Consider the following 27,860-nt stretch of genomic DNA (forward strand, 5'->3'; position numbering starts at 1 on the left):
TCATTGAGGATGATCAGGAAGTGCCTAGTTTGGTGTGATTATTTTTAAGAAATTATTATTTGATCAAAGAGTTAGCATGTTTTGGAACACCTGGCTATTTTCAAGTAATCTTTAATGACTAGCTCTAGAAAAGATGGGAAAAGGGCATATTACCACAGGCTCTGCCTCTTTGGGCTCTCACTTTAATCCTCTAGTCTTATTTCTGCCTCCTTAAAGACAGTCTCATTCCTGCCATCTGTGGCACCCCCACTATTCTTTTTCCAGCAAAGCCGACACTTAATATCTGTAAGAAATAGCCTGCTGGGTTTTTTGTTTATTAATTCTTGAAACTTGGACTTCAATTTTCTGCTCTGTAACACAGCACAAGGAACCTAAAGTAACCATTGGCTGAGTTAGGTGAGCAGAACTTGATACTCCTCCCACCCATGCCCCTCTGCCTATGAAACTCCAGCTGGTGACAAGAGTCATATTATCAGGCCATCTTGCACATTTGCTTCTTTTGGATCGATATTTAATAGATTGTCAAGAACAGGAGTCTGACACTTGAATTCTTTCAGATGCCAGTTCTTCAGATGCAATTCCATTTCCTGCCCATCTGGATATCCCGGCCCTAAAACTAGTTTAAAATGTGATCATCATGACCCCAAACCTCGGTTTATTTGTTGTTGTTGTCACATATACAGACAGACATAGTAACCTAGAAGAAAGTAGCAAACTCAATGGTATTTGAGGAGTGATTCTGTTCTCAAAAGTATTTGTTAGATGTAATTAAAGTTTTTGACATTCATTAAAGGAATCACCAAATTAAAATTCTGGTTTCTGGATTTCACATACTAAAAGTTTCTTCAAGACACATCATCTTATTTAAACCAGTGAACAATTATTCAAATAAAAATGTGAACAAAAACATATTCTGAAAATTGTTCATCATGGCCAAGGATGGGATTGTCGGTCCTTAACCTGTAGGATGTGTGTATATGTGTGTATATACCTAAACACATTGTATAATTACAATTTCTGTAATTGTATTTTTAGATAAATTTCATGCACACATATATATATGTGTATATATATATATTTATTTGGCATTGTGAACACCCAAAAGAAAACTTTAACAATAACACTAAATTTTACCATAAAATGGAGACATTTCTTTTCCAGTGTTCCTTATATTTTTTATATTGGAACTCTTACTGTTTTCTAGCCATGGAAGAGAGAGCAGTTCAGCGAGCTGAACGTAGGCGGATCTTGGCAGAGAAGAAGAAAAAACAAGAAGAGGAGAAATTGGTAATAAATCAAGAATGCAAACTGAGGCAAGAAAAAGGATTTGTATAGGTCTTTATTAAAAACTGAAACCTAGGTTGTTTAAGGCCACTAAGGCAGTAGCATAACACCAACTTTGGATATGGCTTTTTGCCTCCTGGCCTGAGCTCTGTGATAGTTTTAGGAAAATGAAGAGAAGGAGCATCAGCATCATTAGTATAGAAACAATGAAATGTTTTGAAAGTTAATGGAGGTAGCAAATTGGGAGATTTACACATAACCAAGACTGATGTGTAATAGGTAAATGTTCAACCTGATAAGTTTACAAAGGTGGGTAATTCTTTTTTTTTTTAATTGGAGGCTAATTACTTTACAATATTGTAGTGGTTTTTGCCATACATTGACATGAATCAGCTATAGGCACACAAGTGTTCCCCATCCAGAACCCACCTCCCACCTCCCTCCCCCTCCCATCCCCCAGGGTCATCCCAGTGCACCAGCCCTGAGCACCCTGTCTCATGCATCGAACCTGGACTGGCGATCTGCTTCACATATGATAATATACACATTTCAACGCTACCCTCTCAAATCATCCCACCCTCATCTTCTCCCACAGAGTCCAAAAGACTGTTCTTTACATCTGTGTCTGTTTTGCTGTCTCAGATATAGGGTCATTGTTACCATCTTTCTAAATTCCATATATATGCGTTAGTATACTGTATTGGTGTTTTTCTTTCTGACTTACTTCAGTCTGTATAATAGGCTCCAGTTTCATCCACCTCATTAGAATTGATTCAAATGCATTCTTTTTAATGGCTGAGTAATACTCCATTGTGTATATGTACCACAGTTTTCTTATCCATTCATCTGCCGATGGGCATCTAGGTTGCTTCCATGTCCTGACTATTGTAAACGGTGCTGTGATGAACATTGGGCTACACGTGTCTCTTTCAATTCTGGTTTCCTTGGTGTGTATGCCCAGCAGTGGGATTGCTGGATCGTATGGCAGTTCTATTTCCAGTTTTTTAAGGAATCTCCACACTGTTCTCCATAGTGGCTGTACTAGTTTGCATTCCCACCAACAGTGTTAGAGGGTTCCTTTTTCTCCACACCCTCTCCAGGATTTATTGTTTGTAGACTTTTTGATAGCAGCCATTCTGACTGTCGTGAGATGCTACCTCATTGTGGTTTTGATTTGCATTTCTCTGATAATGAGTGATGTTGAGCATCTTTTCATGTGTTTGTTAGCTATGTCTTCTTTGGAGAAATATCTGTTTAGTTCTTTGGCCCATTTTTTGATTGGGTTGTTTATTTTTCTAAAATTGAGCTGCAGGAGCTGCTTGTATATTTTTGAGATTAATTCTTTGTCAGTTGCTTCATTTGCTATTACTTTCTCCCATTCTGAAGGTTGTCTTTTCACCTTGTTTATAGTTTAAAGGTGGGAAATTCTTAACCTTCCAAAGTCTTGATCTGGACTGCCAAAAGGAAATTTTGTACCTACTAAGAAAAAATAGGGGCTTTTCTAGTGGCTCAGCGGTAAAGAATCTGCCTGCAATGCAGGCAACCCAGGTTCGATCCCTGGGTTGGGAAGATCCCCTGGAGAAGGGAATGGCAATCCACTCCAGTATCATTGCCTGGAGAGTTCCATGGACAGAGGAACCTAGCAGGCTACAGTCCATAGGGTCGCAAAGAGTCAGACACGGCTGAAGTGACTGAGCATGCAAGAAAAAATAAATAGTTCTAAGTTTTGTGGGTTTTGATGAAATGGAAGAAAATTTTTTCTTACCCTGTGTATAGTTTGGACTTAGTATTTCATAAATGAAATAAGATCTAAAGAGTAATCATTTTATGATGAAAAGTTAATGGTCTCATTCATGCTCAGCCTCATCTTCCCAAGAGGAAGAGAATCCCTTTGGAGAAACAGTTATGTTACCCAACTGACCCCCGTTACTTGGGTTTTCTACTTTTGATACAAAGTGCAGGCTTCTTCCAGAGACTGGGTGAGCACTTTGGTAGATAGTGGACTTTCCTCAACATACACAATCTTATTTCTGTGCAAACTGAGGGTCTGATTTTTACAAATTCTAATCTTGATCAGGCCCAGTTAAAGGCCCAAGAGGAGGAGCGTCAGAAGAAGGAGGCAGAAGAAAAGGAGGCTCAGCTTGAGAAAAAAAGAGAAGAGAAGAGACTGAAGAAAATGGTTAGTAGTTTCTGTTTGGTCAGCCACCTGTCCCGTGAAGCCTGCTGTGTGTGATCCTACAGTCCTGTGCACCTTCCCTCCCAAGAATTTCTGTCTAGAACACTCTTCTGTCACCTCCACCCTCTTCTCTACCTTACTTAATAACAACCTGTTCATTCCTCAGATCTTAACTCAACCCAGTTAGCCTTTCCTGCCTTGCCCCACTCTCCTCTCTAACCAGGGTTAGGTGAGATCCCCTTTATGGATTCTGAGTATATTTCCTTCAAAGTATTGGGTTGGCCAGAAAGTTCTATCCTGCATTCAACTGAAAATGAATTAACCCTTTTCCCAGAAGAGAAAGTAAAGTCCTTGAATGATGTTTATCCTTCTCCTTACTATCCCCTAACTTAAATGCTATAATATAAAATTAACAGTACTGAAATACCATGACACAAAGTCAATACATCTTTTGTTACATGATTAGAGAATAAGAGTGGAAATAAAACAAGATAGGTATATACGCAAACATACAGCAAAATAAGAAGGGAATACTCATGACAATTCCAATCTTCATTTCTGTTACCAGTCAAGTGGATGTAGTTGGTATTTATAGTTACCTTCTTCCACTAGCCACTACCCCTTTGTCTTCAGTGAGCATCTCTGCTAGTCATGGGGTGACCTGAACCTTCATTCTGGAAGGATTTGGCCTGTTAGTAGTCCGGCAAGGATTGGGTTCTAGTTTACCTTTCACCTTATCAAAGGACATGATAATACTAAGAGATACCCTAAGGGTTCTCCTGTATTCCAGTCATATTCTCTTCACCTCCATTGAGGAGTAGTACCAATTCCCCCTAGTGACCAGGGTCAATCACCCCAGCCAGCACTTCCTTATTTACCTTTTGATTTAGAGGCCTGAGGAACCAACAAGGACTAGGTGGCATTGTTTTCAGTTCAGTGGAATCATTGTATATCTCCTTATGGAAGCATTCCCCCATTTGGAACCAAGACCTTTAGGCCAACAGGACATAAATTTGTGAGAAAAGGAAAGCAGAAATTTTGCTGGTGAGTGATGCCCCTCCCACTTCCACCCCTAGCTGCTGCTACTGCTGCTAAGTCGCTTCAGTCGTGTCCGACTCTGTGCGACCCCATAGATGGCAGCCCAGCAGGCTCTGCCCTCCCTGGGATTCTCCAGGCAAGAATACTGGAGTGGGTTGCCATTTCCTTCTCCAGTGCATGAAAGGGAAAAGTGGAAGTGATGTCTCTCAGTCGTGTCCGACTCCCAACGACCTCATGGACTGTAGCCTACCAGGCTCTTCTGTCCATGGGATTTTCCAGGCAAGAGTACTGGAATGGGGTGCCATTGCCTTCTCCGCCACCCCTAGCTAACAGTACCATATATTGGATGCTGATTCAGAGCATAGACAGCCTTCTGGAGAACCTTACCCTAGACCTGCAAGGTACTGCCACCTAACTGGTGTTGCAACTGGGCCTTCCAAACGTCATTCCACCATTGTGGCGAGCAAGCTGCTTCAGGATGGTGGTAAGACCAGTAAATTCCATGTGTATGGGTCCATCGCTCCACTTCTTTTGCTGTCAAGTGAGTTCCATGATCAGAAGCAATGCTGTGTGGAAATCACGATAGTGAAGAAGGCATTCAGTAAACCTAGGGGTGGTCGGACTGCCATGACAAAACACCACAGGGCAGGTGGCTTACATGACAGAAATTAATTTTCTCACAGTCTAGGAGGCTGGATGTTGAAGATCAGTGTGCTAGCATGGTTGGTTTCTGGTGAGAGCTCTCTTCCTGGCAGTAGAAGATCACCTTCTCAGTGTATCGTCCCATGTCCTTTCCTTGGTGCCTGTACACAGAGGGAGAGTGACAGTATGTAAGTTCTCTGGTGTCTCTTCTTATAAGGATACTACCTACCCTTAGACCTTATCATAAGTTATTTAAAATTCCCTCTCTGACAGTTCCAACATCTTTGTCATATGTGGGTTTTGTTCTAATGATGGCTTTATCTTTTCAGACTGTGTTAATTTCTTATTTTTTAATATGTCTTTATTTTTTGTTGTTGTTGAAAGCCAGAGATGTACAGGGCAATGGAAACTGAGGTAAATGGGCCTTTAGTGTGGAAATTTGTGTTAATCTAGCCAAGAGTCAGGCTACGTCTGAAGTTTGTTGTTGCTATGAGCACCATAGACTTCAGTTTTCTCTAGTGACTATTTTTTTGTCCCCTCTTTTGGCTTTAGGTCTTCCCTTTGTATGGTTCCCTGAGGAAAATCTGTCTCTTGCAGTCCTCCAGCTGTACTCCACTGTTACTACTAGGTTTGCTAGGACGCTGGTGTGGTGGGGATGACTGGAGCATTCTCTAATGTTCTGATTAAGTGTCACTCTTTGGAGTGCACAGTATTGGCCATTCAGAAGAATTTTGGCTCTTACTCTAGGGGCAGAGATTTTCCCTGCCCCTGTGTTCCCTTCTTTCAGTCTCCACTGTCTCAGTCTGTGATCTTAGAGCACTTCCCTCTGTGAGGTTCCTTCTTCACTTAAATGAGATAAGGAGGTTCCTCTGGGCAGAGTTCCACTCCCCCAGTGGCAGCAGCCTCACCCTAACGCCTTCAGGTGGTGCTGCTTGCAGATGAAGGCCAGAGAAGAGTCTCGGCAGACTTTCCAGAGGTTGCTGTTCCTCTGCCCTAGCTAGACCCATGATGGGGACTTTATCTGAACTCTCCCTTGATCTTCTCTGTGAAAGTCTGGTGGAGTTCCTTGCTGTCCAAGGGACTCTCAAGAGTCTTCTCCATCACCACAGTTCAAAAGCATCAATTCTTCAGCGCTCAGCTTTCTTTATAATCCAACTCTCACATTGATACATGACTACTGGAAAAACCAGAGCTTTGACTAGATGGACCTTTGCTGGCAAAGTAATGTCTCTGCTTTTTAATATGCTCTCTAGGGTGGTCATAACTTTTCTTGCAAGGAGCAAGTGTCTTTTAATTTCATGGCTGCAGTCACCATCTGCAGTGATTTTGGAGCCCCCCGAAATAAAGTCAGCCACTGTTTCCATTGTTTCCCCATCTATTTGCCATGAAGTGATGGGACCAGATGCCATGATCTTAGTTTTCTGAATGTTGAGTTTTAAGCCAACTTCTTCACTCTCCTCTTTCATCAAGAGGCTCTTTAGTTTTTCTTCGCTTTCTGCCATAAGTGTGATGTTATCTGCATATCTGAGGTTACTGATATTTCTCCTGGCAATTTTGATTCCAGCTTGTGCTTCATCCAGCCCATCATTTCTCATGATGTATTCTTCATATCAGTTAAATAAGCAGGATGACAATATACAGCCTTGACAAACTTGTTTCCCAATTTGGAACCAGTCTGTTGTTTCATGTCCAGTTCTGTTGCTTCTTGACCTGCGTACAGATTTCTCAGGAGGCAGGTCAAGTGGTCTGATATTCCCATCTCTTTAAGAATTTTCCACATGGAAAATTGATCCACATAGTCAAAGGCTTTGGCATAGTGAATAAAGTCATGTGATCCACATAGTCAAAAGCTTTGGCACAGTCAATAAAGTAGATGTTTTTCTGGAACTCTCTTGCTTTTTCGATGATCCATCAGATGTTAGCAATTTGATCTCTGGTTCCTCTCCTTTTCTAAATCCAGCTTGAACATCTGGAAGTTCATGGTTCACGTACTGTTGAAGCCTGGCTTGGAGAATTTTGAGCATTATGTTACTAGCATGTGAGATGAGTGCAATTGTGCAGTAGTTTGAGCATTCTTTGGCATTGCCTTTCTTAAGGATTGGAATGAAAACTGACCTTTTCCAGTCCTGTGGCCACTCCTGAGTTTTCCAGCATTCCAGGATGTCTGGCTCTAGGTGAGTGATCACACCATTGTGATTATCTGGGTTGTGAAGATCTTTTTTGTGTAGTTCTCCTGTGTATTCCTACCACCTCTTCTTAATATCTTCTGCTTCTGTTAGGTCCATACCATTTCTGTCCTTTATTGTACCCATCTTTGCCTGAAATGTTCCCTTGGTATCTCTAATTTTCTTGCAGAGATCTCTAGTTTTTCCCATTCTATTGTTTCCCATTCTACTGTTTTCCTCTATTTCTTTGCATTAATCACTGAGGGAGGCTTTCTTATCTCTCCTTGGTATTTGGAACTCTGCATTCAAATGGGTATATCTTTCCTTTTCTCCTTTGCCTTTCGCTTTTCTTCTTTTCACAGCTATTTGTAAGGCCTCCTCAGACAACCATTTTGCCTTTTTGCATTTCTTTTTCTTGGGGATGGTCTTGATCGCTGTCTCCTGTACAGTGTCACGAACCTCCATCCATAGTTCATCAGGCACTCTGTCTAACAGATTTAATCCCTTGAATCTATTTGTCACTTCCACTGTACAATCGTAAGGGATTTGACTTAGGTCATATCTGAATTGTCTAGTGGTTTTCCCTGCTTTCTTCAATTTAAGTCTGAATTTGGCAATGAGTTCATGATCTGAGCCACAGTCAGCTCCCACTCTTGTTTTTACTGACTGTGTAGAGCTTCTCCATCTTTGGCTGCAAATATAATCCATCTCATTTCAGTATTGATCACCTGGTGATGTCCATGTGTAGAGTCCTCTTGTGTTGTTGGAAGAGGGTGTTTGCTATGACAGTGTGTTCTCTTGGCAAAAGTGTTAGCCTTTGCCCTGCTTCATTCTGTACTCCAAGGCCAAATTTGCCCATGGGTATTTCTTGACTTCCTACTTTTGCATTCCAGTCCCCTATAATGAAAAGGACATCTTTTTTGGATGTTAGTTCTAGAAGGTCTTGTAGATCTTCACAGAACCGTTCAACTTCAGCTTCTTCAGCATTACTGGTTGGGGCATAGACTTGGATTACTATTATATTGAATGGTTTGCCTTGGAAATGAAGAGAGATCATTCTGTCGTTTTTGAGATTGCATCCAAGTACTGCTTTTGAGACTCTTTTGTTGACTATGATGGCTACTCCATTTCTTCTAAGGGATTCTTGCCCACAGTAGTAGATATAGTGGTCATCTGAGTTAAATTCACCCATTCCAGTCCATTTTAGTTCGAAGATTCCTAAAATGTCTGTGTTCACTCTTACCATCTCCTGTTTGACCATTTCCAATTTGCCTTGATTCATGAACCTAACATTTCAGGTTCCGATGCAATATTGCTCTTTAGAGCATCAGACTTTACTTCCATCACCCGTCACATCCACAACTGGGTGTCGTTTTTGCTTTGGCTCCGTCTCTTCATTCTTTCTGAAGTTATTTCTCCACTGATCTCCAGTAGCATAGTGGGCACCTACTGACCTGGGGAGTTCATCTTTCAGTGTCCTATCTTTTTGCCTTTTCATGCTGTTCATGGGGTTCTCAGGGCAAGAATACTGAAGTGGTTTGCCTTCCCTTCTCCAGTGGACCAGGTTTTGTCAGAACTCTCCACCATGACCCCTCTGTCTTGGGTGGCCCTACACAGCATGGCTCAAAGTTTCACTGAGTTAGACAAGGCTGTGGTTCATGTGATCAGATGGTTAGTTTTCTGTGATTGTGGTTTTCAGTCTGTCTGCCCTCTGATGGAGAAGGAGAAGAGGCTTATGGAAGCTTCCTGATGGGAGAGACTGACTGAGGGGAAAACTAGGTCTTGTTCTAAGGTGGCCTCTGGAAAGTCCAAAAGTGTTAGTCGCTCAGTCGTGTCCGGCTCTTTGTGACCCCATGGACTGTAGCCTGCCAGGCTCCTCTGTCCTTGGAATTCTTCAGGCAGGAATACCGGAGTGGGTTGCCATTCTCTTTTCCGGGGATATTCCCGACCCAAGGATCAAATCCCAGTCTCCTGCATTGCAAGCTGATTCTTTACCATCTGAGCCACCAGGGAGCCCCAAGGTCCACAAGGGGTAGGTTAAATGTGAGACACCTATTAGACATCGAAATGAAAACATTATATAAGCAGTTGAATATGTAAGCTTGGATATCAAGATTATAGTAAGGAATCTGGCCATCAAAAACATGTCAGTGTTTTAATGCTCTGGACGTGAATGAAATCAACTTGGGATATTATGTGGAGAGAGGAGAAATGCAAAAATCCAGGACCATGTCTGAGAGTATATGAATAACTACTCAGAGGATGAGCTAGTGAGGTATAAAGAGTAGCAAGAGAATTGTTTATTGAAAAGCTGAGAGAAAAAAAGTATTTCTAGAAGGAAGTGATGGTGGTTAACTGGGCTAAATGCTGCTGGGTGCAGTTAAAAAGAGGACAGACAAACTTTTATTTGGCAACATGGAGATTGTTCATGACATAGACAAGAATGCTTTTAGTGGACTGCTGGGGAGGGAGCCTCACTTCAGGATGTTGAGGAGATAATAGGTGGTGAGGCAATAGAGACCATGCATATAGTAGGGGTCCCACGGGGTCAAAGAAGAACATTTTTTTTCTGTTGGTGATTGGTCTTTTTTGTGTTACTTTGTTAAAAGATGAGTGGTACCAGCACATATTTGCATATTTAGGGGAATGGTCTAGTAGTGAGAGAAAAAATCATGATACAAGAGAGCAAAGACCATAAATTACAGGAGTGCCTAAGTGGAAATACATTCCAGAGTGCAATGAAAGGGTGATTTATAAAGGATAGAAGGCAAGGTGTGAGAATGGTGTCAAAAGTTCATCAGGCACTCTGTTATTCTTCTTAATCTTGCTGTAATTCCTTGTCTTTCTTTCAAAGCAGTAGTGTGGAAATACACACACACACACACACACACACACTCTTTCAAAGCAGTAGTGTGGAAATACACACACACACACACACACACACACACACACACATACATATATGTGCTTCCTTAGTTGTTCAGATGGTAATGAATCTGCTTGCTTATGTGGGAAACCCAGGTTTGATCCCTGGGTCAGGAAGATCCCCTGGTGAAGGGAATGGCAACCCACTCCAGTATTCATGCCTGGAGAATTCCATGGACAGAGGACCCTGGTGGGGTACAGTCCATGGCGTCACAAAGAGTTGGAAATGACTGAGCAACTAACACTCACTTTTCATTTGTGTGTGTGTGTATGCGAGCATGCGTGCAATTGTGCCTGACTCTTTGCGATCCTGTGGACTGTAACCCACCAGGCTCCTCTGTCCATAGGATTCTCCAGGCAAAAATATTAGAGTAGGTTGCCATGCCCTCCTCCAGGGGATTTTCCTATATATATGTATATATACCCTGATTTTGTGTCCCTTTTTAGCCTGAGTGAAGTATGCTCTGTAAAACCTTAGGTGCATAGATCACCCCCAATATAAGCGTCATCTCAAGGCAGACACTTTCGTTTCATGTTATCCTCCCAGTAAATCGTAGATGCAGGCATTATGGATATTTTATATACAAGTAAATGGAAAATATAGTAATAATAGTAAAATACAATCAACTGTATTGAGGAATCCTTAAATAAGGCAGGAAATACACATCTAAATTGCTATATATGAAAACAGAATTTTGGCTCAAGAAGATCTCTGGTTTATTAAAAGTTTTTCTACTTTTCCATGGAAAAGTAGAATTTTTAAAAATCTACAAACAATAAATGCTGGAGACAGTGTAGAGAAAAGGGAACCCTCCTACAATGTTGGTGGGAATATAAATTGGTGCAGTCACTATGGAGAACAGTGTGGAAGTTCCTTAAAAAAAAGACTAAAAATAGAGCTCCTGTATGATCCAGCAATCTCACTCCTGGGCATTTATCCAGAAAAGTTGAAAACCCTAGTTGGAAAAGATACACATCCCAGTGTTCACTGTAGCACTATTTACAATAATCAGGATGTGGAAGCAACCAAAATGTCCATCAACAGAGAACTAGATAAACAAGACGTGGTACATATATGGTGTGGAATATAACTCAGTCGTAAAAAAAAAAAAAAAGAACAAAATAATGCCATTTATAGCAACATAGACAGACCTAGAGTTTGTCATATTGAGTAAAGTAAGTTAGACACAGAAAGATAAATATCATATGATATCGCTTATATGTGGAATCTAAAAAAAGGGTACAAATAAACTTACCTACAAAATAGAAATAGAGTTACAGATATAGAAAACAAACTTATGGTTACCAAAGAGGAAAGGTGAGTGGGATAAATGAATTAGGAATTTGGGGAAAGGGATAAGTTAGGAGATTGGGATTGACATATACACACTACTATAATATAAAATAGATGACTAATAAGGACCTGCTGTATAGCACAGAGAACTTTACTTGATACTCTGTAATGGCCTTTATGGGAAGAGAATCTTAAAAAAGAGTGAATATATGTATATGTATAACTGATTCACTTTGCTGTACACCTGAAACACAACATTGTAAATCAACAATACTCCAATAAAAATGTTAATAAATTAGTTATATAGGCCATTTCCCCCCACAAACCATCTGAAAATGGCTTTGCTTAAGAGCCTACAACACCAGCCATAGGATTGTATTATAACTGAAGATAACTTAGGTGTGCATGTGCATAGGATTGGCCAAGGCCAAGGGCTTCTCCAGAGGCTTACTGTCTGTGTTAGATACCTGTCTGCAATTTGCAACTGCTGTCTTGATGCTACAGGGACATTTCAGTGGATGTGAAAATGGCCACCTTTTGTTTTCCTCCCCACTTAACTCTTGGCTCTCTCTTGTTGGTCTTGGTGGTGCTTTAGTCACCAAGTCGTGTTTGATTCTTGTGACCCCACAGACTGTAACCCACCAGGCTCCTCTGTCCATGGGATTCTCCAGGCAAGAATACTGGAGTGGGTTGCCATTTCCTTCTCCAGGGGATCTTCCCAACCCAGGAATCAAACCCGAGTCTCCTGCATTGCAGGCAGATTCTTTACCAACTAAGCTATAAGGGAAGCCCTTGTTGCTCATAAGAAGATTCTTATAAATAATTTTTGTTTCTGTCCATTCAAATCAATATATAAAGTGTCTGTAATAAAGATTACGAAGGTAATTTTGGTTTAATCCTTTAGAGAATATGGACATTTCCTTTTCGGTGAGGAATGTGTACAGATAAAGGTAGTTTGGCTTGGAAGATCAGAGCAAATATCCCTCCCATACTAGAAATGTTCCAGTGCCTTCTCTCTTTTTTTTTTTTCCCCTCAGAGAAGACTCAAAACTATTAAGTAGTTTGTCAGAATCAGCCAATTCACTGCAACTGTTTTCTTGAAGTGAAATTATAGGATATGAAGACAAAGAAGCTTAAATTAAGAGTTTTTTTAGTTTTCACTGCTGAAACTGACAACTCTTGTGAAGTCTTTGCTTTTACTCCTGTGACTTTCATAACAGCTGCCACTGTACTTTTAATGGCTTATCTTTGAATTTGAAGTTATTGATATATAAATTTCTACCCCATGATCTAAATGAAGGGGCTATATTGCTGTTTTCCATAATAAGGGAAAAATACTGATTTCTCTCCTAACTGAATGTTTTGCTTTCTAGTAACTTGGTGAGTTGTAAATCATTTCTGTGAACAATCCTGAATAATTCAAAAGATATGCATATCTGATTCCTATAGGACTCATGAGGAACTTTTTCTCCCCTTCTTCGCAGAGTTGCTTCCTTTTTTTTAATGCTCCAGAGTTCTGTTACCATGATTAATATGCTATTTAGTGGTTGCATATTCAAATTAATTAGTGATTTGTTGAAATGAAGTTCATGAGTTTTCAGGTCATTGCATCTTTACTTTTTGTTCAGTTTTATTGAGGTATAATTGACAAAATTGTAAGTTACTAAAATGTACATACAATATGGGATTCCCACTTGGTTAATTAATATGTCCATCACCTTACATATTTATTGTGCATGTGTGTGTAAGAATACTTACATTCTTCTCACTTAGTAAATTTCAAAATTGTGAGACTATTATCAACTATAGTTACCTTGTAACAAATTAGGTTCTCAGACCTTATTCATCTTGTAACTGAATATTTTTACCCTTTTTCTGGGCCTTGCTTATTTCTCCCACCTCAAAAGACACTGGCATTTCTCTCTCTGTTTCTGTAAGTTCAACTTGTTTTTTTTTTTTTTTTTTTAAGATTCCACATATAAGTGATACCACTCAGTGTTTGTCTCAGTCTTGCTTATTTTACTGAGCATGATGCCCTCAGAATTTATCCATATTGTCAATAATGATAGTATTTCCTTCTTTTTTAAGGCTGAGTAATATTCCATTGTGAGTATCAATAGTAAATTTTTTATCCATTCATATGTCAACAGATACCTACTTTGTTTCCATTCTTTGGCTATTGTGAATAATGCTTCAATAAATACAGGACTATACATATGTCTGTGAAATAGTGATTTTGTATCCTATTGGACATATACTCAGAAGTAGGATTGCTAGGTAATATGGTAGTTCATTTGTAATTTATTGAGGAACCTCCATACTGTTTTCCTTAGTGGCTGTACCAGTTTACATTCCTCCACAGTGTACAAGGGTTCCCTTTTTTCCACATCCTCATCAGCATTTGTTATCCTTGTCTTTTTGTTAATTGCCATCCTAACAGGTGATAGCTTATTGTGGTTTTGATTTGTATACCTCTGATGATTAGTGATAAGTTGATAAGATGATTAGATAAGTTGGCTTAAAGCTCAACGTTCAGAAAACTAAGATCATGGCATCTGGTCCCATCACTTCATGGCAAATAGATGGGGAAACAGTGGAAACAGTGTCAGACTTTATTTTTTTGGGCTCCAAAATCACTGCTGATGGTGATTGCAGCCATGAAATTAAAAGACGCTTACTTCTTGGAAGGAAGGTTATGGCCAACCTAGATAGCATATTTAAAAGCAGAGACATTACTTTGCCAACAAAAGTCCGTCTAGTCAAGGCTATGGTTTTTCCATTGGTCGTGTATGGATGTGAGAGTTGGACAATGAAGAAAGCTGAGCGCCGCAGAATTGATGCTTTTGAACTGTGGTATTGGAGAAGACTCTTGAGAGTCCCTTGGACTGCAAGGAGATCCAATCAATCCATCCTAAAGGAGATCAATCCTGGGTGTTCATTGGAAGGACTGATGTTGAAGCTGAAACTCCAACACTTTGGCTACCTCATGCGAAGAGTTGACTCACTAGAAAAGACCCTAATGCTGGGTAGGATTGGGGGGAGGAGGAGAAGGGGACGACAGAGGATGAGATGGTTGGATGGCATCACTGACTCGATGGACATGGGTTTGGGTAGACTCCGGGAGTTGGTGATGGACAGAGAGGCCTGGCGTGCTGCAATTCATGCAGTCGCAAAGAGTCAGACACGACTGAGTGACTGAACTGAACTGATGATTAGTGATATTGAGCACTTTTTCACATACCTGTTGGCCACTTGTATGTGTCTTCTTTGGAAAATAGTCTGTTCAGATCCTTTACTCAGTTTTTCAAATGAGTTTTTTGTTGTGTTTTTTTTTGCTTTTGAGTTATATGAGTTCCTTATATATTTTGGATATTAACCCTTTACTGGATATGTGGTTGCAAATATTTTCCCCCATTCCATAGGTTGTGTTTTCATTTTGTTGGTGGTTTCGCTTCCTGTACAGAAGCTTTTTAGTTTGATGTTCAGTTCAGTTCAGTCGCTCAGTCATGTCTGACTCTTGAATGCTCAAACTACAGCACAATTGCACTCATCTCACATGCTAGTAAAGTAATGCTCAAAATTCTCCAAGCCAGGCTTCAGCAATACGCAAACCATGGAATTCCAGATGTTCAAGCTGGTTTTAGAAAAGGCAGAGGAACCAGAGATCAAATTGCCAATATCCACTGGATCATCGAAAAAGCAAGAGAGTTCCAGAAAAACATCTATTTCTGCTTTATTGACTATGCCAAAGTCTTCCACAATAAACTGTGGAAAAGTCTGAAAGAGATGGGAATACCAGACCATCTGACCTGTCTCCTGAGAAACCTGTATGCAGGTCAGGAAGCAACAGTTAGAACTGGACATGGAACAACAGACTGGTTCCAAATAGGAAAAGGAGTACATCAAGGCTGTATATTGTCACCCTGCTTATTTAACTTATATGCAGAGTACATCATGAGAAACACTGGGCTGGAAGAAACACAAGCTGAAATCAAGATTGCCGGGAGAAATATCAGTAACCTCAGATATGTGGATGACACCACCCTTATGGCAGAAAGTGAAGAGCCTCTTGATGAAGGTGAAAGAGGAGAGTGAAAAAGTTGGCTTAAAGCTCAACGTTCAGAAAACTAAGATCATGGCATCTGGTCCCATCACTTCATGACAAATAGATGGGGAAACAGTGGAAACAGTGTCAGACTTTATTTTTTGGGGCTCCAAAATCACTGCTGATGGTGATTGCAGCCATGAAATTAAAAGACGCTTACTCTTTGGACCGACTCGATGGACATGGGTTTGGGTAGACTCCAGGAGTTGGTGATGGACAGAGAGGCCTGGCGTGCTGCAATTCATGGGGTTGCAAAGAGTCGGGGCCGGGGGCCGAGGGCAGCGGCCGACAGGGGCTAGGCCATGCCGGGGGCCGGGGGCGGTGGCCGATAGGGCCTAGGCCGGGCCAGGGGCTGGGGGCGGCGGCCAAGAGGGGCTAGGCCGGGCCGGGGGCGGCGGCCGACAGGGGTTAGGCCGGGCCAGGGGCCGGGGGCTGCGGCCGACAAGGACTAGGCCGGGCCGGGGGCCGGGGGCGGCGGCGAGAGGAATTACCCAATGCCCATGGAGCAGGGGCTGCGTGGGCACAGGAGGGCCGAGAGGAGTTACTCCACATTCAAGGTCAGGAGGGGCCGTCGTGAGTAGATACCCATTGTCCAAGGTAAGAAGCAACGGCTGCACTTTGCTGGAGCAGCCGTGAATAAATACCCCATGTCCAAGGTAAGAGAAACCCAAGTAAGATGGTAAGTGTTGCAAGAGGGCATCAGAGGGCAGACACACTGAAACTAAAATTACAGAAAACTAGCTAATCTGATCACACGGACCACAGCCTTGTCTATCTCAATGAAACTAAGCCATGCCGTGTGGGGCCACCCAAGACGGATGGGTCATGGTGGAGAGGTCTGACAGAATGTGGTCCACTGGAGAAGGGCATGGCAAACCACTTCAGTATTCTTGCCTTGAGAACCCCGTGAACAGTAGGAAAAGGCAAAAAGATAGGACACTGAAAGATGAACTTCCCAGGTCAGTAGGTGCCCAATATGCTAATGGAGATCAGTGGAGAAATAACTCCAGAAAGAATGATGGGATGGAGCCAAAGCAAAAACGATACCCAGCTGTGGATGTGACTGGTTATAGACACAAAGTCCGATGCTGTAAAGAGCAATATTGCATAGGAACCTGGAATGTTAGGTTCATGAATCAAGGCAAATTGGAAGTGGTCAAACAGGAGATGGCAAGACTGAACGTCGACATTCTAGGAATCAGCGAACTAAGATGGACTGGAATGGGTGAATTTAACTCAGATGACCATTATATCTACTACTGTGGGCAAGAATCCCTTAGAAGAAATGGAGTAGCCATCATGGTCAACAAAAGAGTCCAAAATGCAGTACTTGGATGCAATCTCAAAAATGATAGAATGATCTCTGTTCGTTTCCAAGGCAAACCATTCAATATCACAGTAATCCAAGTCTATGCCCCGACCAGTAACGCCGAAGAAGCTGAAGTTGAATGGTTCTATGAAGACCTACAAGACTTTCTAGAACTAACATCCAAAAAAGATGTCCTTTGCATTATAGGGGACTGGAATGCAAAAGTAGGAAGTCAAGAAACACCTGGAGTAACAGGCAAATTTGGCCTTGGAGTACAGAATGAAGCAGGGCAAAGGCTAATAGGCTTTTGCCAAGAGAATGCACTGGTAATAGCAAACACCCTATTCCAACAACACAAGAGAAGACTCTACACGTGGACATCACCAGATGGTCAACACCGAAATCAGATTGATTATATTCTTTGCAGCCAAAGATGGAGAAGCTCTATACAGTCAGGAAATACAAGACCGGGAGCAGACTGTGGCTCAGATCATGAACTGCTTATTGCCAAATTCAGTTTGATGTAGTCCTGCTTATTTATTTGGGCTTTTGTTGCCTTTGCTTTTGGTGTTAAATCCAAGATTTTGATTACTGATTCAGTCTCTTTACCAGTAATTAGTCTGTTCAGTTTTCTAATTCTTCATGATTCAGTTATAGTAGGTTGCATGTTTCTAGGAATCCATCCATTTCTTCTTATGTTATCTGACTTGTTGGCATTTAATTGTTTATAGAAGCTTTTTATGATTCTTAGTATTTCTCAGTTTTCTGTAGTAACGTCTTTCATTTCTGACTGTCTTTTTTTCCCTTAGTCTAGCTAATGGTTTGTCTAGGGGGGAGTTGTTTGTTTTTTCAAAACAGTTCTTAGCTTCTGTGATCTTTTAATCGTCTTTCTCGTCTCGATTTATTTCTGTTTTAATCTTTATTTCCTTCCTACTACTAACTTAGGGCTTAGTTTGTTCTTCTAGTTCCTTGAGGTGTATAGTCAGGTTGTTTATTTGAGATCTTTTTTCTTAATGTAAGACTTTAAACTTACCTAGTAGAACTGCTTTTGCTGCATCCCATACGTTCAGGTATGTTGTGTTTCCATTTTCATTTTATCAGATTCTTTATTATTTTCCTTTTGATTTCTTTTACGACCCTTGGTTGTTCAGAATCATGTTGTTTAATCTCCACATGTTTGTGAATTTTCCAGTTTTCCTCTTACATGGATTTCTAATTTTATAACATTGAAGTTGGAAAATATGCTTCACATGATTTCAGTCTTTTTAAATTTATTAAGACTTGTTTATGGCCTAACATATGATCTATCCTGAAGAATATTCCATGTACACTTGAGAAAAATATGTATTCTGCTGCCAGTGGATAAAATGTTCTGTGTTTGTCTGTTAATTCCATCTGATCTAACTTGTTGTTTAAGTCCAGTATGTCCTTGTTGATTTTCTGTTTGGATGATCTGTCCATTGTTGGAGGTGGCTTATCAAAATCCACTACTATTATTGTATTTCTGCCTATTTCTCACTTCAAAATGTTAATATTTGCTTTATATATATTTAGGTGAACCAATGTTGAGTGCATAAATCATTTAAATTGTTACATCCTCTTGATTGACTTCTTTATCATGATATAATGACTCTTCTTATAGTTTTATATAGGCTTAATGTCTATATTGTCTGATATAAATATAGCTAGCCCTGCTCTCCTTACAATCCAAACTACCTGTTTGCATAGAATATCTTCTCCATCCCATCACTTTCAGTCTATGTGTGTCCTTAAAGCTGGAGTGAGCCTCTCATTGAAAGCATATAGTCAGGTCTTGTATTTTTATCCATTCAGCTACTCTGTATTTTTTGAATGAAGGATTTAATCTATGTACATTTAAAGTAATTATTAATAGGTGTTGGCTTGCTATTTTGCCATTTTAATTATTTTCTAGCTGTTTTGTAATTTTTTTTCCTTTCTTCCTCTCTTGAGTTCTTTTGATTATATGTATTGTGCTATGATTTATATTTTGTATATTTACTGTAAGTTTATGCTTTGTGGTTACCATAAGGCTTATATAAAACATTTTGTAGTCATAACAGTCTTTAAGCTGATAACTTTGAATGCATACAAAAACTCTCTATTTTTACACTTCTGCCACCATTATTTGTGTTACTGTCACAATTTACATCTTTTATATTGTGTATAAAATTGTTTAGTTGTTTTTAATACTTTTGTCTTAACTTGTACTAGAGTTTTAAGTGAGTCACCATTACAATATTGAGTATTCTGAATTTAACAATATATTTACCTTTATTAGTGAGTTTATACTTTAATATATTTTCATCACTGTTCCTGGGTAGAATATTCTTAATCGGCAATTTTTTTCTTTCAGCACATGAATATAACATCCCACTTCTCTGGCCTGCAAGGTTTCTGCTGAAAAATCCACTGATAGTTTTGTACTATCAGTGTATAAGAAATGGCTTTATATATGTTACTTTTCTCTAGTGTTTTTAAGATTCTTTAATTTTTGACAATTTAAAGTGTCTTTGTGCATGTCTCTTTAGATTCATCTTATTTGATACTTTTTGGGTTTCCTGAACCTGGATATCTGTTTCTTTCTCAAGGTTAGGGAAGTTTTCAGCCAGTATTTCTCTGAATAAGCTTTGTTCCCTTTTCTCTTTCTGGGACTCCTATTATATATATATTCTCCCTTTGATGATATCCTATTAGTCCCTTAAGCTCTTTTCACTTTTTCTCATTATTTTTCCTTTTTGTTTCTCTGATTGGATGAATTCCACTGTTCTGTCTGTAAGCTGGCTGAATCTTTTTTCCTTCAGTTTTCTAGTTTGCTGTTGAACTCCTTTGTTGAATTTTCCAGTTTGATTATTGTATTCTTCAGCTGTGTGATTTATGTTTGGTCCTTTTTTATATTTTCTGTCTCTGCTGAAATCTCACTTTGTGCATTGTTCTCCTGATATCAGCTAGTATCCTTATCACCATTATTTTGAAAACACTACTGGGTAAATTGGACTTCCCTGATGGTTCAGACAGTAAAGTGTCTGCCTACAATGCGGGAGACCTGGGTTCAATCCCTGGGTCGGGAAGATCTCCTAGAGAAGGAAATGGCAACCCACTCCAGTATTCTTGCCTGGAAAATCCCATGGACGGAGGAGCCTGGTAGGCAACAATCCATGGGGTCACAAAGAGTTGGACACGACTGAGAAACTTCACTATTGGGTAAATCACTTATCTCCATTTCATTAAGATTGGTTTCTTGCTCTTTTGTTTGGAACATAGTTCCTCTGTTTCTTTATTTTTCTTGACTCTCTGTGTTGGTTTCTGTACATTAAACAGTCACCTCTCCTAGTCTTGACAGAGTTGTCTCAAGTAGATGAACTCATCAGTCAGCCTGGCCCAGATTCCTGGTTGTCTCTCAAACCTTTGTGATTGTCAAAGCCACTGTCTTTGTCTTCAGTATCTCCACCTGTTTGAGCATGTGCCAAGACCTATCAGTGTCCCCAAAGAAAGGATCTCAGTCAGTACCTTGATGCACACTGATTAGAAAGAAGCTGTACCCTCAAGCAGCACCTGCACTGAGTATATATATATAGTTAAGTATATATATATAATACATATAGTTAAGCCCCTTCCAGGGAGAAACTAGGAGATGTGTGTTTTTCCTGCTCCCTTTCACTGAGCCTAGGTGCATAGCCCTGGGGCTGGGTGGCCAAGGCAATGGGGCTGGAGTTCTGTGCCTATTTAAAACCTGCTTGTTTGCCATAGTCCTGTGGGACTTGTGATTCTAAGTTCCATTGGCTATCAAAGCCCAGGGGCCCATCCCTCTCAGGTGACAATCACTGAAGTTAGTGTGTAAAACATGTGTACAAGCCAACATGTATATAAGCTCCCTTCAGAGAAATGCTAGCAATCTGGTTTTACCTTTGGAATGAGCCAGAGGGAGAAAGCAGAGGAAGTACCTAAAGGCTCTCTCAGCCTTTAGGAAGGATCTCAGCCAGCTCCTAGATGCAAGCTAAATTAGAATCTGAACCCTCAAGCAGCAGCTTGTAAAATATGCAGTCACATTCCTTTCAGTGAAAGACTGGGTGATGGACTTTTTGCCTGATTTCTCAGAACTGATTGTAGGAGCATACCACAGTGGGTACCTCACATCCATTAAGACCTGTTCCTTTGTTTGCTATAGTCTTGTGTGTCTCATGGACACAAGCCTTACTGGCTTTCAGAGCTAGGTGTTTGGGGGGCCCATCCCTTGCTTGAATGGTTATCTTTAAAACTGGGATGCTAGATGTGCAGTCAAAACCCTTCATTCCTCATGGAGACGCTGAGGAATCCCTATGGATTGGGATGGCTCAGTGCCATCTCTCCCAATTATATGGCACTGAGCCAGGGATGGAGTTTATGGTGAGACTGTGTATCAGTCTTTCCTGTCAGTATTTTTGATGTATCAGTGTGGGTATTTTCTCATTTGCTTGATGTGGAAAAGTCACACAGCTAGTTTCTGGATTTCTTTCAGAGGGAACTGCTCCATGTGTAGCTATACATTCAATGCATCCAAGGGAAGAAGGAAGTTTAGTAGCCTCCTATCTCACCATTTTGGTTCCTCCTTGGCATTTTTACTTTTTTATTTTTTTCCAGAAAGAACTAGAGAAGCAGAAGAGAATTAAGAGGAACCAGCAGCTGGAAGCAATAGCCAAAGAACACTATGAAAGGGTATTGCTAAGAAAGAAAGGTCTGGAGCCTTGGAAGAGGCTAAGAATGCAAAGCATGAAAAACCTCCAGGTATACTGTCACACTGTTACCCACCTCCCCCCCCAAATCAACAGATGGACTTTCTTTTTTTGTTGTTGTTGTTTTTTTGTTTATAAATTTATTTATTTTAGTTGGGGGCTAATTACTTTATAATATTGTAATAGTTTTTGCCATACATTGACAAGAATCAGCCATGGGTTTACATGTGTTCCCCTTCCCGAACCCCCCACCCACCTCCCTCCCCCTCTCATCCTTCTGGATCATCCCATTGCCCCGGCCCTGAGCCCTTGTCACATGCATCGAACATGGAATGGTGCTCTGTTTCACATATGACAATACACATGTCTCAATGCCATTCTCCCAGAACGTCCCACCCTCACCTTCTCCCTCAGAGTCCATAAAATTGTTCCATGCATCTGTGTCTCTTATTCTGTCTCGCATATAGGGTTATCGTTACCATCTTTCAGATTCCATATATATGCATTAGTATACTGTATTGTTGTTTTTCTTTCTGGCTTACTTCACTCTGTATAATGGGCTCCAGTTTCATCCATCTCAGTAGAACCGGTTCAAATGTATTTTTTTTTTAATGGCTGAGTAATATTCCATTGTGTATATGTACCACAGCTTCCTTATCCATTCATCTGCTGATGGACATCTAGGTTGCTTCCATGTCCTGGCTATTGTAAACAGTGCTGCGATGAACATTGGGGTACACGCGTCTCTTTCAATTCTGGTTTCCTCGGTGTATATGCCCAGCAGTGGGATTGCTGGGTCATATGGCAGTTCTATTCCCAGTTTTTTAAGGAATCTCCACACTCTTCTCCATAGTGGCTGTACTAGTTTGCATTCCCACCAACAGTGTAAGAGGGTTCCCTTTTCTCCACACCCTCTCCAGCATTTATTGCTTGTAGACTTTTGGATAGCAGCCATTCTGACTGGTGTGAAATGATACCTCATTGTGGTTTTGATTTGCATTTCTCTAATAATGAGTGATGTTGAGCATCTTTTCATGTGTTTGTTAGCCAAACAGATGGACTTTCAAATAAACACCCAATTAGGCCTTGGAGGTTGTTTGGAGATTTAAAAGTCAGAAAGATAAATGCATTGAGTGTGGATATTTATTTGTTTCAGATAACAGTTTGAATTTGGTCTTCCAAGGTAAGTAAAGACTTCTGTAACTGAATAGGTTAGAAAAAACGAGAGTTCATTTTTTATTAGAGACCTCCAAGGCAGGATGAATAGAGGCCTCTCTCAATTTTAGTAGTGTGTAGCTAGCTATGTAATAAAGGAAAAATCATTATCATAAGGCATACTAATCATATTTCTGCTGCAATAAAGCTGCCTAACAAACAGCCCTAAAATTCTGTGGCTTACAGTCCAAGTATTTATTTCCCACTCACATGTTTGTGAGAAAGTTTAGGTCGAGTTCAGGTCTCTCCACAGCCTCTCTTTCTCGCTCCAGCTGTTTTTCAGGGGAAGCTTTCACCTGGCAAATGTCTGAAGTACAAAAGCCAAACCCAATTATGTAAACGCTTATGAAACCTGGGCTTGTATCATGTCCACTAACATTCCGTTGGCCACAGGAAGTCATAGGGCCAAACTCAGAGTCACTGAGGGGAGAAAGGGGCTCTACTCCATTGGGAGACAGGATGAAATCACAAGCAAGCTGTGGGTGTCTAATCCTATTATCAGGAGCAGTAATCCATTCTACCATACACAGATAAATGAAATCAAATACCACTGAAATTCAAATTTATCCAGTGCACAGAACAGAGCATTTAACTAAATAATCAAAAGCTCAAAATAGATAAAATGTTATCCGTAGAATTCTATTTCATAATAAGGTCAGTAATGCATACTAGTTATGACCACTTGTTTATACATTTGGCCAAGTGAATACTGAACAGTAAGGCTAATATTTTTGGTTGTGAAAACTAGGATTAAAGATAAACAATACTATTCTACATCTTAAGAATCCTTGCAGGTTATACCTTTGTGGATGTGACTCAGGTTACTCTTTTTCCTCCCCAGCCAATCTGTTCACCCTCCATTCTCTTTGTTCTCTTCTATTTTCACACTTTCTTTCCTTTTTATCTTTCCTAAATGCCCTCCATACTGTTTTTCTGTGTCCCTGATTTTTTGTCCTCTGCCTCTTAATGCCTCTTAGTGTTCTGAAACTACTGAGTATCCCAAACCAGCTAAGGAGGCCAACTTATGATGGTCAGGCCTGAGGGCATGAGGAGCCCTCCTATTGGAGGCTTTGCCCCATCTGTGCCCCAAAGTGAAAAGTCGCTCAGTCGTGTCCGACTCTTTGTGACCCCATGGACTATACAGTCCATGGAATTCTCCAGGCCAGAATACTGGAGTGGGTAGCCTTTCCCTTCTCCAGGGGATCTTCCCAACCCGGGGATCGAACCCAGGTCTCCCACACTGCAGGCAGATTCTTTACCAGCTGAGCCACATTATTTTCCTGATAATGATATGGGAGGGCTGAGCCTTAGTCTACTGAGTAAACGAGTGTGGAAATGAAATTTGAATGGAAGTTTGCTTCTTGTAATATACTACCACAAAGATTAGTCATACCAAATAGTTTGCTATCCATTTGTGTGCTCCTAGTTTTATTTTATCTGGCTTTTGTCTATTTCTTTGTTTTTAATTATTAATACACAAAAAGCAGACAGAGAATATAATAACTCTTATATTCTTACCAGCTTTTCTTTTTTTGGCCCTGTTTTTGACTGAATAAAATCAAAGGTATAAAATTTACGAAGAAAATAATCTATGGGTGAATAACCAAATTTTTTTTAATATTTATTTGGCTGCACCAGGTTGTAGTTGCAGTACTGCAAGGGATCTTCACTGCCACGTGCAGTGTCTTCATTGAGGCATGCAGGGTCTTTAGTGGAGGCATGCAGAATCTAGTTCCCTGACCAGGGATGGAACCCGTGCCTCCTGCATTGGGAGTTTGAAGTCAGACACTGGAGCACCAAGGAAGTCCCCCAAATTAAGTTTTTAAAAATGTATTTATAAGCATGTAAAAAGAAACTAGAGTTTGAGTTCAAAATGACAGCATAAGCTTTAAATATAGAAAAACCTAATTAAAATAAAACCAGGAAAACACAGATATGAATCCAGCATTTCCAAACTTTCCTATTCATAAAACCATCTGGAAAGCTTGTAAAAATGCATGTTCCTGTTCCCACCCCCAGGTGTTCTCAGCAGCTCTGGGTTGTTGGCTGGGGCAGTGGGGGTGGTGTGTCAGGGAATCTACATTTTTAAAAAGGAGTCCAGGGCCTTCCGTGGTGACCCAGTGATTAAGACTCCACCTTCCAATGCAAGGGACACGGGTTCAATCCCTGGTCAAGGAACTATGATCCCACGTGCCATGGCCAAAAAAATTTAAAAAAGAAAAAAAGTAGCCCAGGAGATTCTGACCCAAGTAGTCTGAACACCACATTTTGAGAACCACCTCTCTAGTCTGTATTGAACAAGTGTGTTAGTTTCCTATACTGTTGTAACAAATTACCACAAACAGTGTCTTAAAACACAAATTTTATTATCTTAAATTTCTGTTTAAGTCAGAAGTCCAAAATCAGACTTCCTGGGCTGAAGTCAAAGTGTCAGCAGGGACAAGATCCTCCTGGAGGTTCCGGGAGAGAATCTTGTCTCCTGGCTTTTTTTCAGCTTCTACTGGCTGCCTGCATTTCATTGCCCATAGCCCCTCCCTCGATTCTCTCTTGATCCCTTACTTGGATGTCACATCTCATATTGATGCTGTTCCTCCCACCTTCCTCTTACAAGAACTCTTGTGATTACATTTAGAGCTCTGCCATATAATCCAGGACCATCTCCCCATTTTAAGATCCTTCATTTAACCACATCTGCAAAATCCCTTTTACCTTGTAAGGTAACATATCTACAGGTTCCAGGGATTAGCCTGTGGCCATCCTGAGAGCCACTGTTCAGCATATACCACACAGGATAATAGAATGTTAGACTACTAGTAATCTTCTCCCATCTCTTTCAATTTGTAAAGAAACTGAGCCTTAGAAAGGAAAACTCACTTGCTTAAGGTCACACAGCATATTGGTCACAAAGCTAGGAGGGAACTCAGCAACCTCTTCCTCCAAAAATCCTGCCCAGTTCAGGCATGTCTTCTGTGCTGTGTAGGAATCAGAGGGATATGTAGATACCAGCCACCAGCTGAAAGTTTAAAAAGAAAGAAAAAAAAGTAACAGTGCTGGAGAATAGTAAGAGGAAGCAGTAGCTTCTTCATCCATCAGAGCTGACTTCCAGGTAAGGATAGAAAAAATTAAGAATGAAAGAGGATCCAGTTAAACAGTTACTAGCTTTTTTACACTGCATTTTTGTGTTGTTTTCAGAAGAGTTATTTAGCATTTTCCCTACAATTCACATGTACTGTACTCCATTTGTTCCAATAACCACTTTTAGAATTTTAAAGGCATCTTCTATCTTTTTCTCCCTGGTTCTCTTGTGTTTTCCTCTAAGGGAGGGTAGGAGGCAGTGTGTTTCTGGCTCCTCTTGCCTTTTGGCTCCCAGGTGCCAAGGAGACCTCCTGTGATGGTCATTTTGGCCAATATGTGTGACTGCCAAGAGACTCAATCGGGTCAGTCACATTCACATTGCTCAGTGGTGAGACGAGGCTTAGAAAAAATGCCCTAAGAGAGAAGGGCTTTTTCCTCTGACCTCCTGAAAGAATGGAACAGTTACTTTTTTCAATCTGTAAAGTCAGAGTTGTATGTTTACTTTGATAGAATGATACTCTGAGTCTTTTAAGTTGGTAAGACATTAAATTATTCATCATGTTATTTTTCTATCAAATGATTCTGTGGTTTACTGATAATGTCTAAATATCAATGCTAGTGACAGCTCATTCTACAAAACAAATTGAAAGTATTGGCACTTCCTCAACTAGACAATGGTTAAGTATATAATAAAGAGAGGTTTGTTATGCAGTTGCTGCCCAAGCTCCTGGAGATCAAAACAGACTGTTGCTAGCCACCTACTTCAAAACTCAATGCAAGTGACCTAATGGTTTTGGAGGTTGTTCATTCCGTTTCCTTAATAACCATCCAGTCATTGTGGTCTTCAGGGAGTCAGCATTGAAAGGCTATGCATTCTGTGAATCTAAAATCCCCATATAATACAGTCAAAGTTTTTAGGACATAAATGAATGTCCTTAAGAGAGTAACTACCTACACGGAGTTTACAGCATCATTTGCCAAGGTGATGTGTATTTCCTTAAATGATTTAGAATATAAGAGATAATTTCTTTTTCTCATTTAAAACATTGTCCAGGTGGCCAAAGAGCATCACTCTTCGACCCTACAGAGGAAATGCCTGCTGAGCTGGTTCCAGTGGAGTCAGGAAAGCCTGGCTAAGAAGATGGCCCAGGCTGATCAATTTTATTCACAAATATTGCTTAGGAGAGTCATCCGGAGCTGGCTACAGGTAAGGCCACAAGGAAGAGAGTTTTAAATACATGTCTCTGCCCAACCCTATGCAAGAAAAGTAGGTGTACTCCAGATGTCAACAGTCATTATGTTTTTTCAAGAACAATATAGAAGAGGCAATTCAATCCATTGCTTTGAAATGAATTTGAAAATGTCAAATCAGTTTTTTGTTAGTATAAAACCTTAAGCACATTTCTTTTCACACAGAGAGTATCCATATCAGCTGTAACGTGTCACTACATCAGCTTTTGTTTTTATACTAATCTGTTTCTTGTCCCGTAATTGCTCAAGTGATTTTACTAGAAACCTGCCCCCTCAGTCTTAGAAGGGTTTCTGCCCCTCTGATTCCATTATTATCTTTTTAATCCATGACAGAGGATATGGCCTTGGCTGCCACATTATTCTTCCTCCTTATTCCTTATTCCAGTGTCCTTTGTTTGTTTTGATTCTTTCTCTTTTGTACTATTTGCTCAAATTCTTGGTCTATGATATTATATGCCTCACTTTTCCCCCTGTCTTCATCTCCAGCACGTGATTGATCTAGACGAAGAAGTAAGAAAACTGTGCATACATTTTCTTCAGAAGAAAATTTTCAGGGCCTGGCGTGACATGGTCAGGGAGGCCAGGGTCGATTCTCAGAACAAGCACAAGATTGCAGTGGAGCACAGTGACAGGTGAGGTTTTCATCTCTGA

The 27,860-nt window shown here is 40.4% G+C and overlaps 2 protein-coding genes across 15 annotated transcripts in view; one reads left to right on the forward strand and one right to left on the reverse strand.

The window, feature by feature from the left end:
• CCDC191 (coiled-coil domain containing 191) overlaps nucleotides 1-27,860 on the forward strand; it is a 95,036-nt gene that overhangs the window by 57,901 nt on the left and 9,275 nt on the right. For 4 of the 5 annotated variants that reach the window (XM_081572098.1, XM_081572099.1, XM_081572100.1 and 1 more), the window contains 5 exons: nucleotides 1,205-1,287; nucleotides 3,362-3,463; nucleotides 21,577-21,720; nucleotides 27,013-27,165; nucleotides 27,696-27,841. In XM_081572098.1, coding sequence (XP_081428224.1) covers nucleotides 1,205-1,287; nucleotides 3,362-3,463; nucleotides 21,577-21,720; nucleotides 27,013-27,165; nucleotides 27,696-27,841 — 628 coding nt within the window. Of the gene's footprint in view, nucleotides 1-1,204; nucleotides 1,288-3,361; nucleotides 3,464-4,350; nucleotides 4,505-21,576; nucleotides 21,721-27,012; nucleotides 27,166-27,695; nucleotides 27,842-27,860 lie in introns of all 5 variants that reach the window. The other variant, XR_014077436.1, reaches the window with a different exon arrangement.
• Nucleotides 22,879-27,860, reverse strand: part of ZDHHC23 (zDHHC palmitoyltransferase 23) — a 30,535-nt gene continuing 25,553 nt past the window's right edge. For 6 of the 10 annotated variants that reach the window (XM_081572211.1, XM_081572208.1, XM_081572207.1 and 3 more), the window contains one exon: nucleotides 25,228-25,896. In XM_081572211.1, the coding sequence (XP_081428337.1) occupies nucleotides 25,838-25,896 (59 nt within the window). In that variant the 3' untranslated portion in view covers nucleotides 25,228-25,837. Of the gene's footprint in view, nucleotides 23,191-24,536; nucleotides 24,646-25,227; nucleotides 25,897-27,860 lie in introns of those variants that run through there. The other 4 variants (XR_014077483.1, XR_014077485.1, XR_014077482.1 and 1 more) reach the window with 2 other exon arrangements.

The sequence above is a fragment of the Giraffa tippelskirchi genome, chromosome 2, assembly GCF_054371585.1.
Source record: "Giraffa tippelskirchi isolate mGirTip1 chromosome 2, T2T-mGirTip1v1.2.pri, whole genome shotgun sequence".
NCBI lineage: Eukaryota > Metazoa > Chordata > Mammalia > Artiodactyla > Giraffidae > Giraffa > Giraffa tippelskirchi.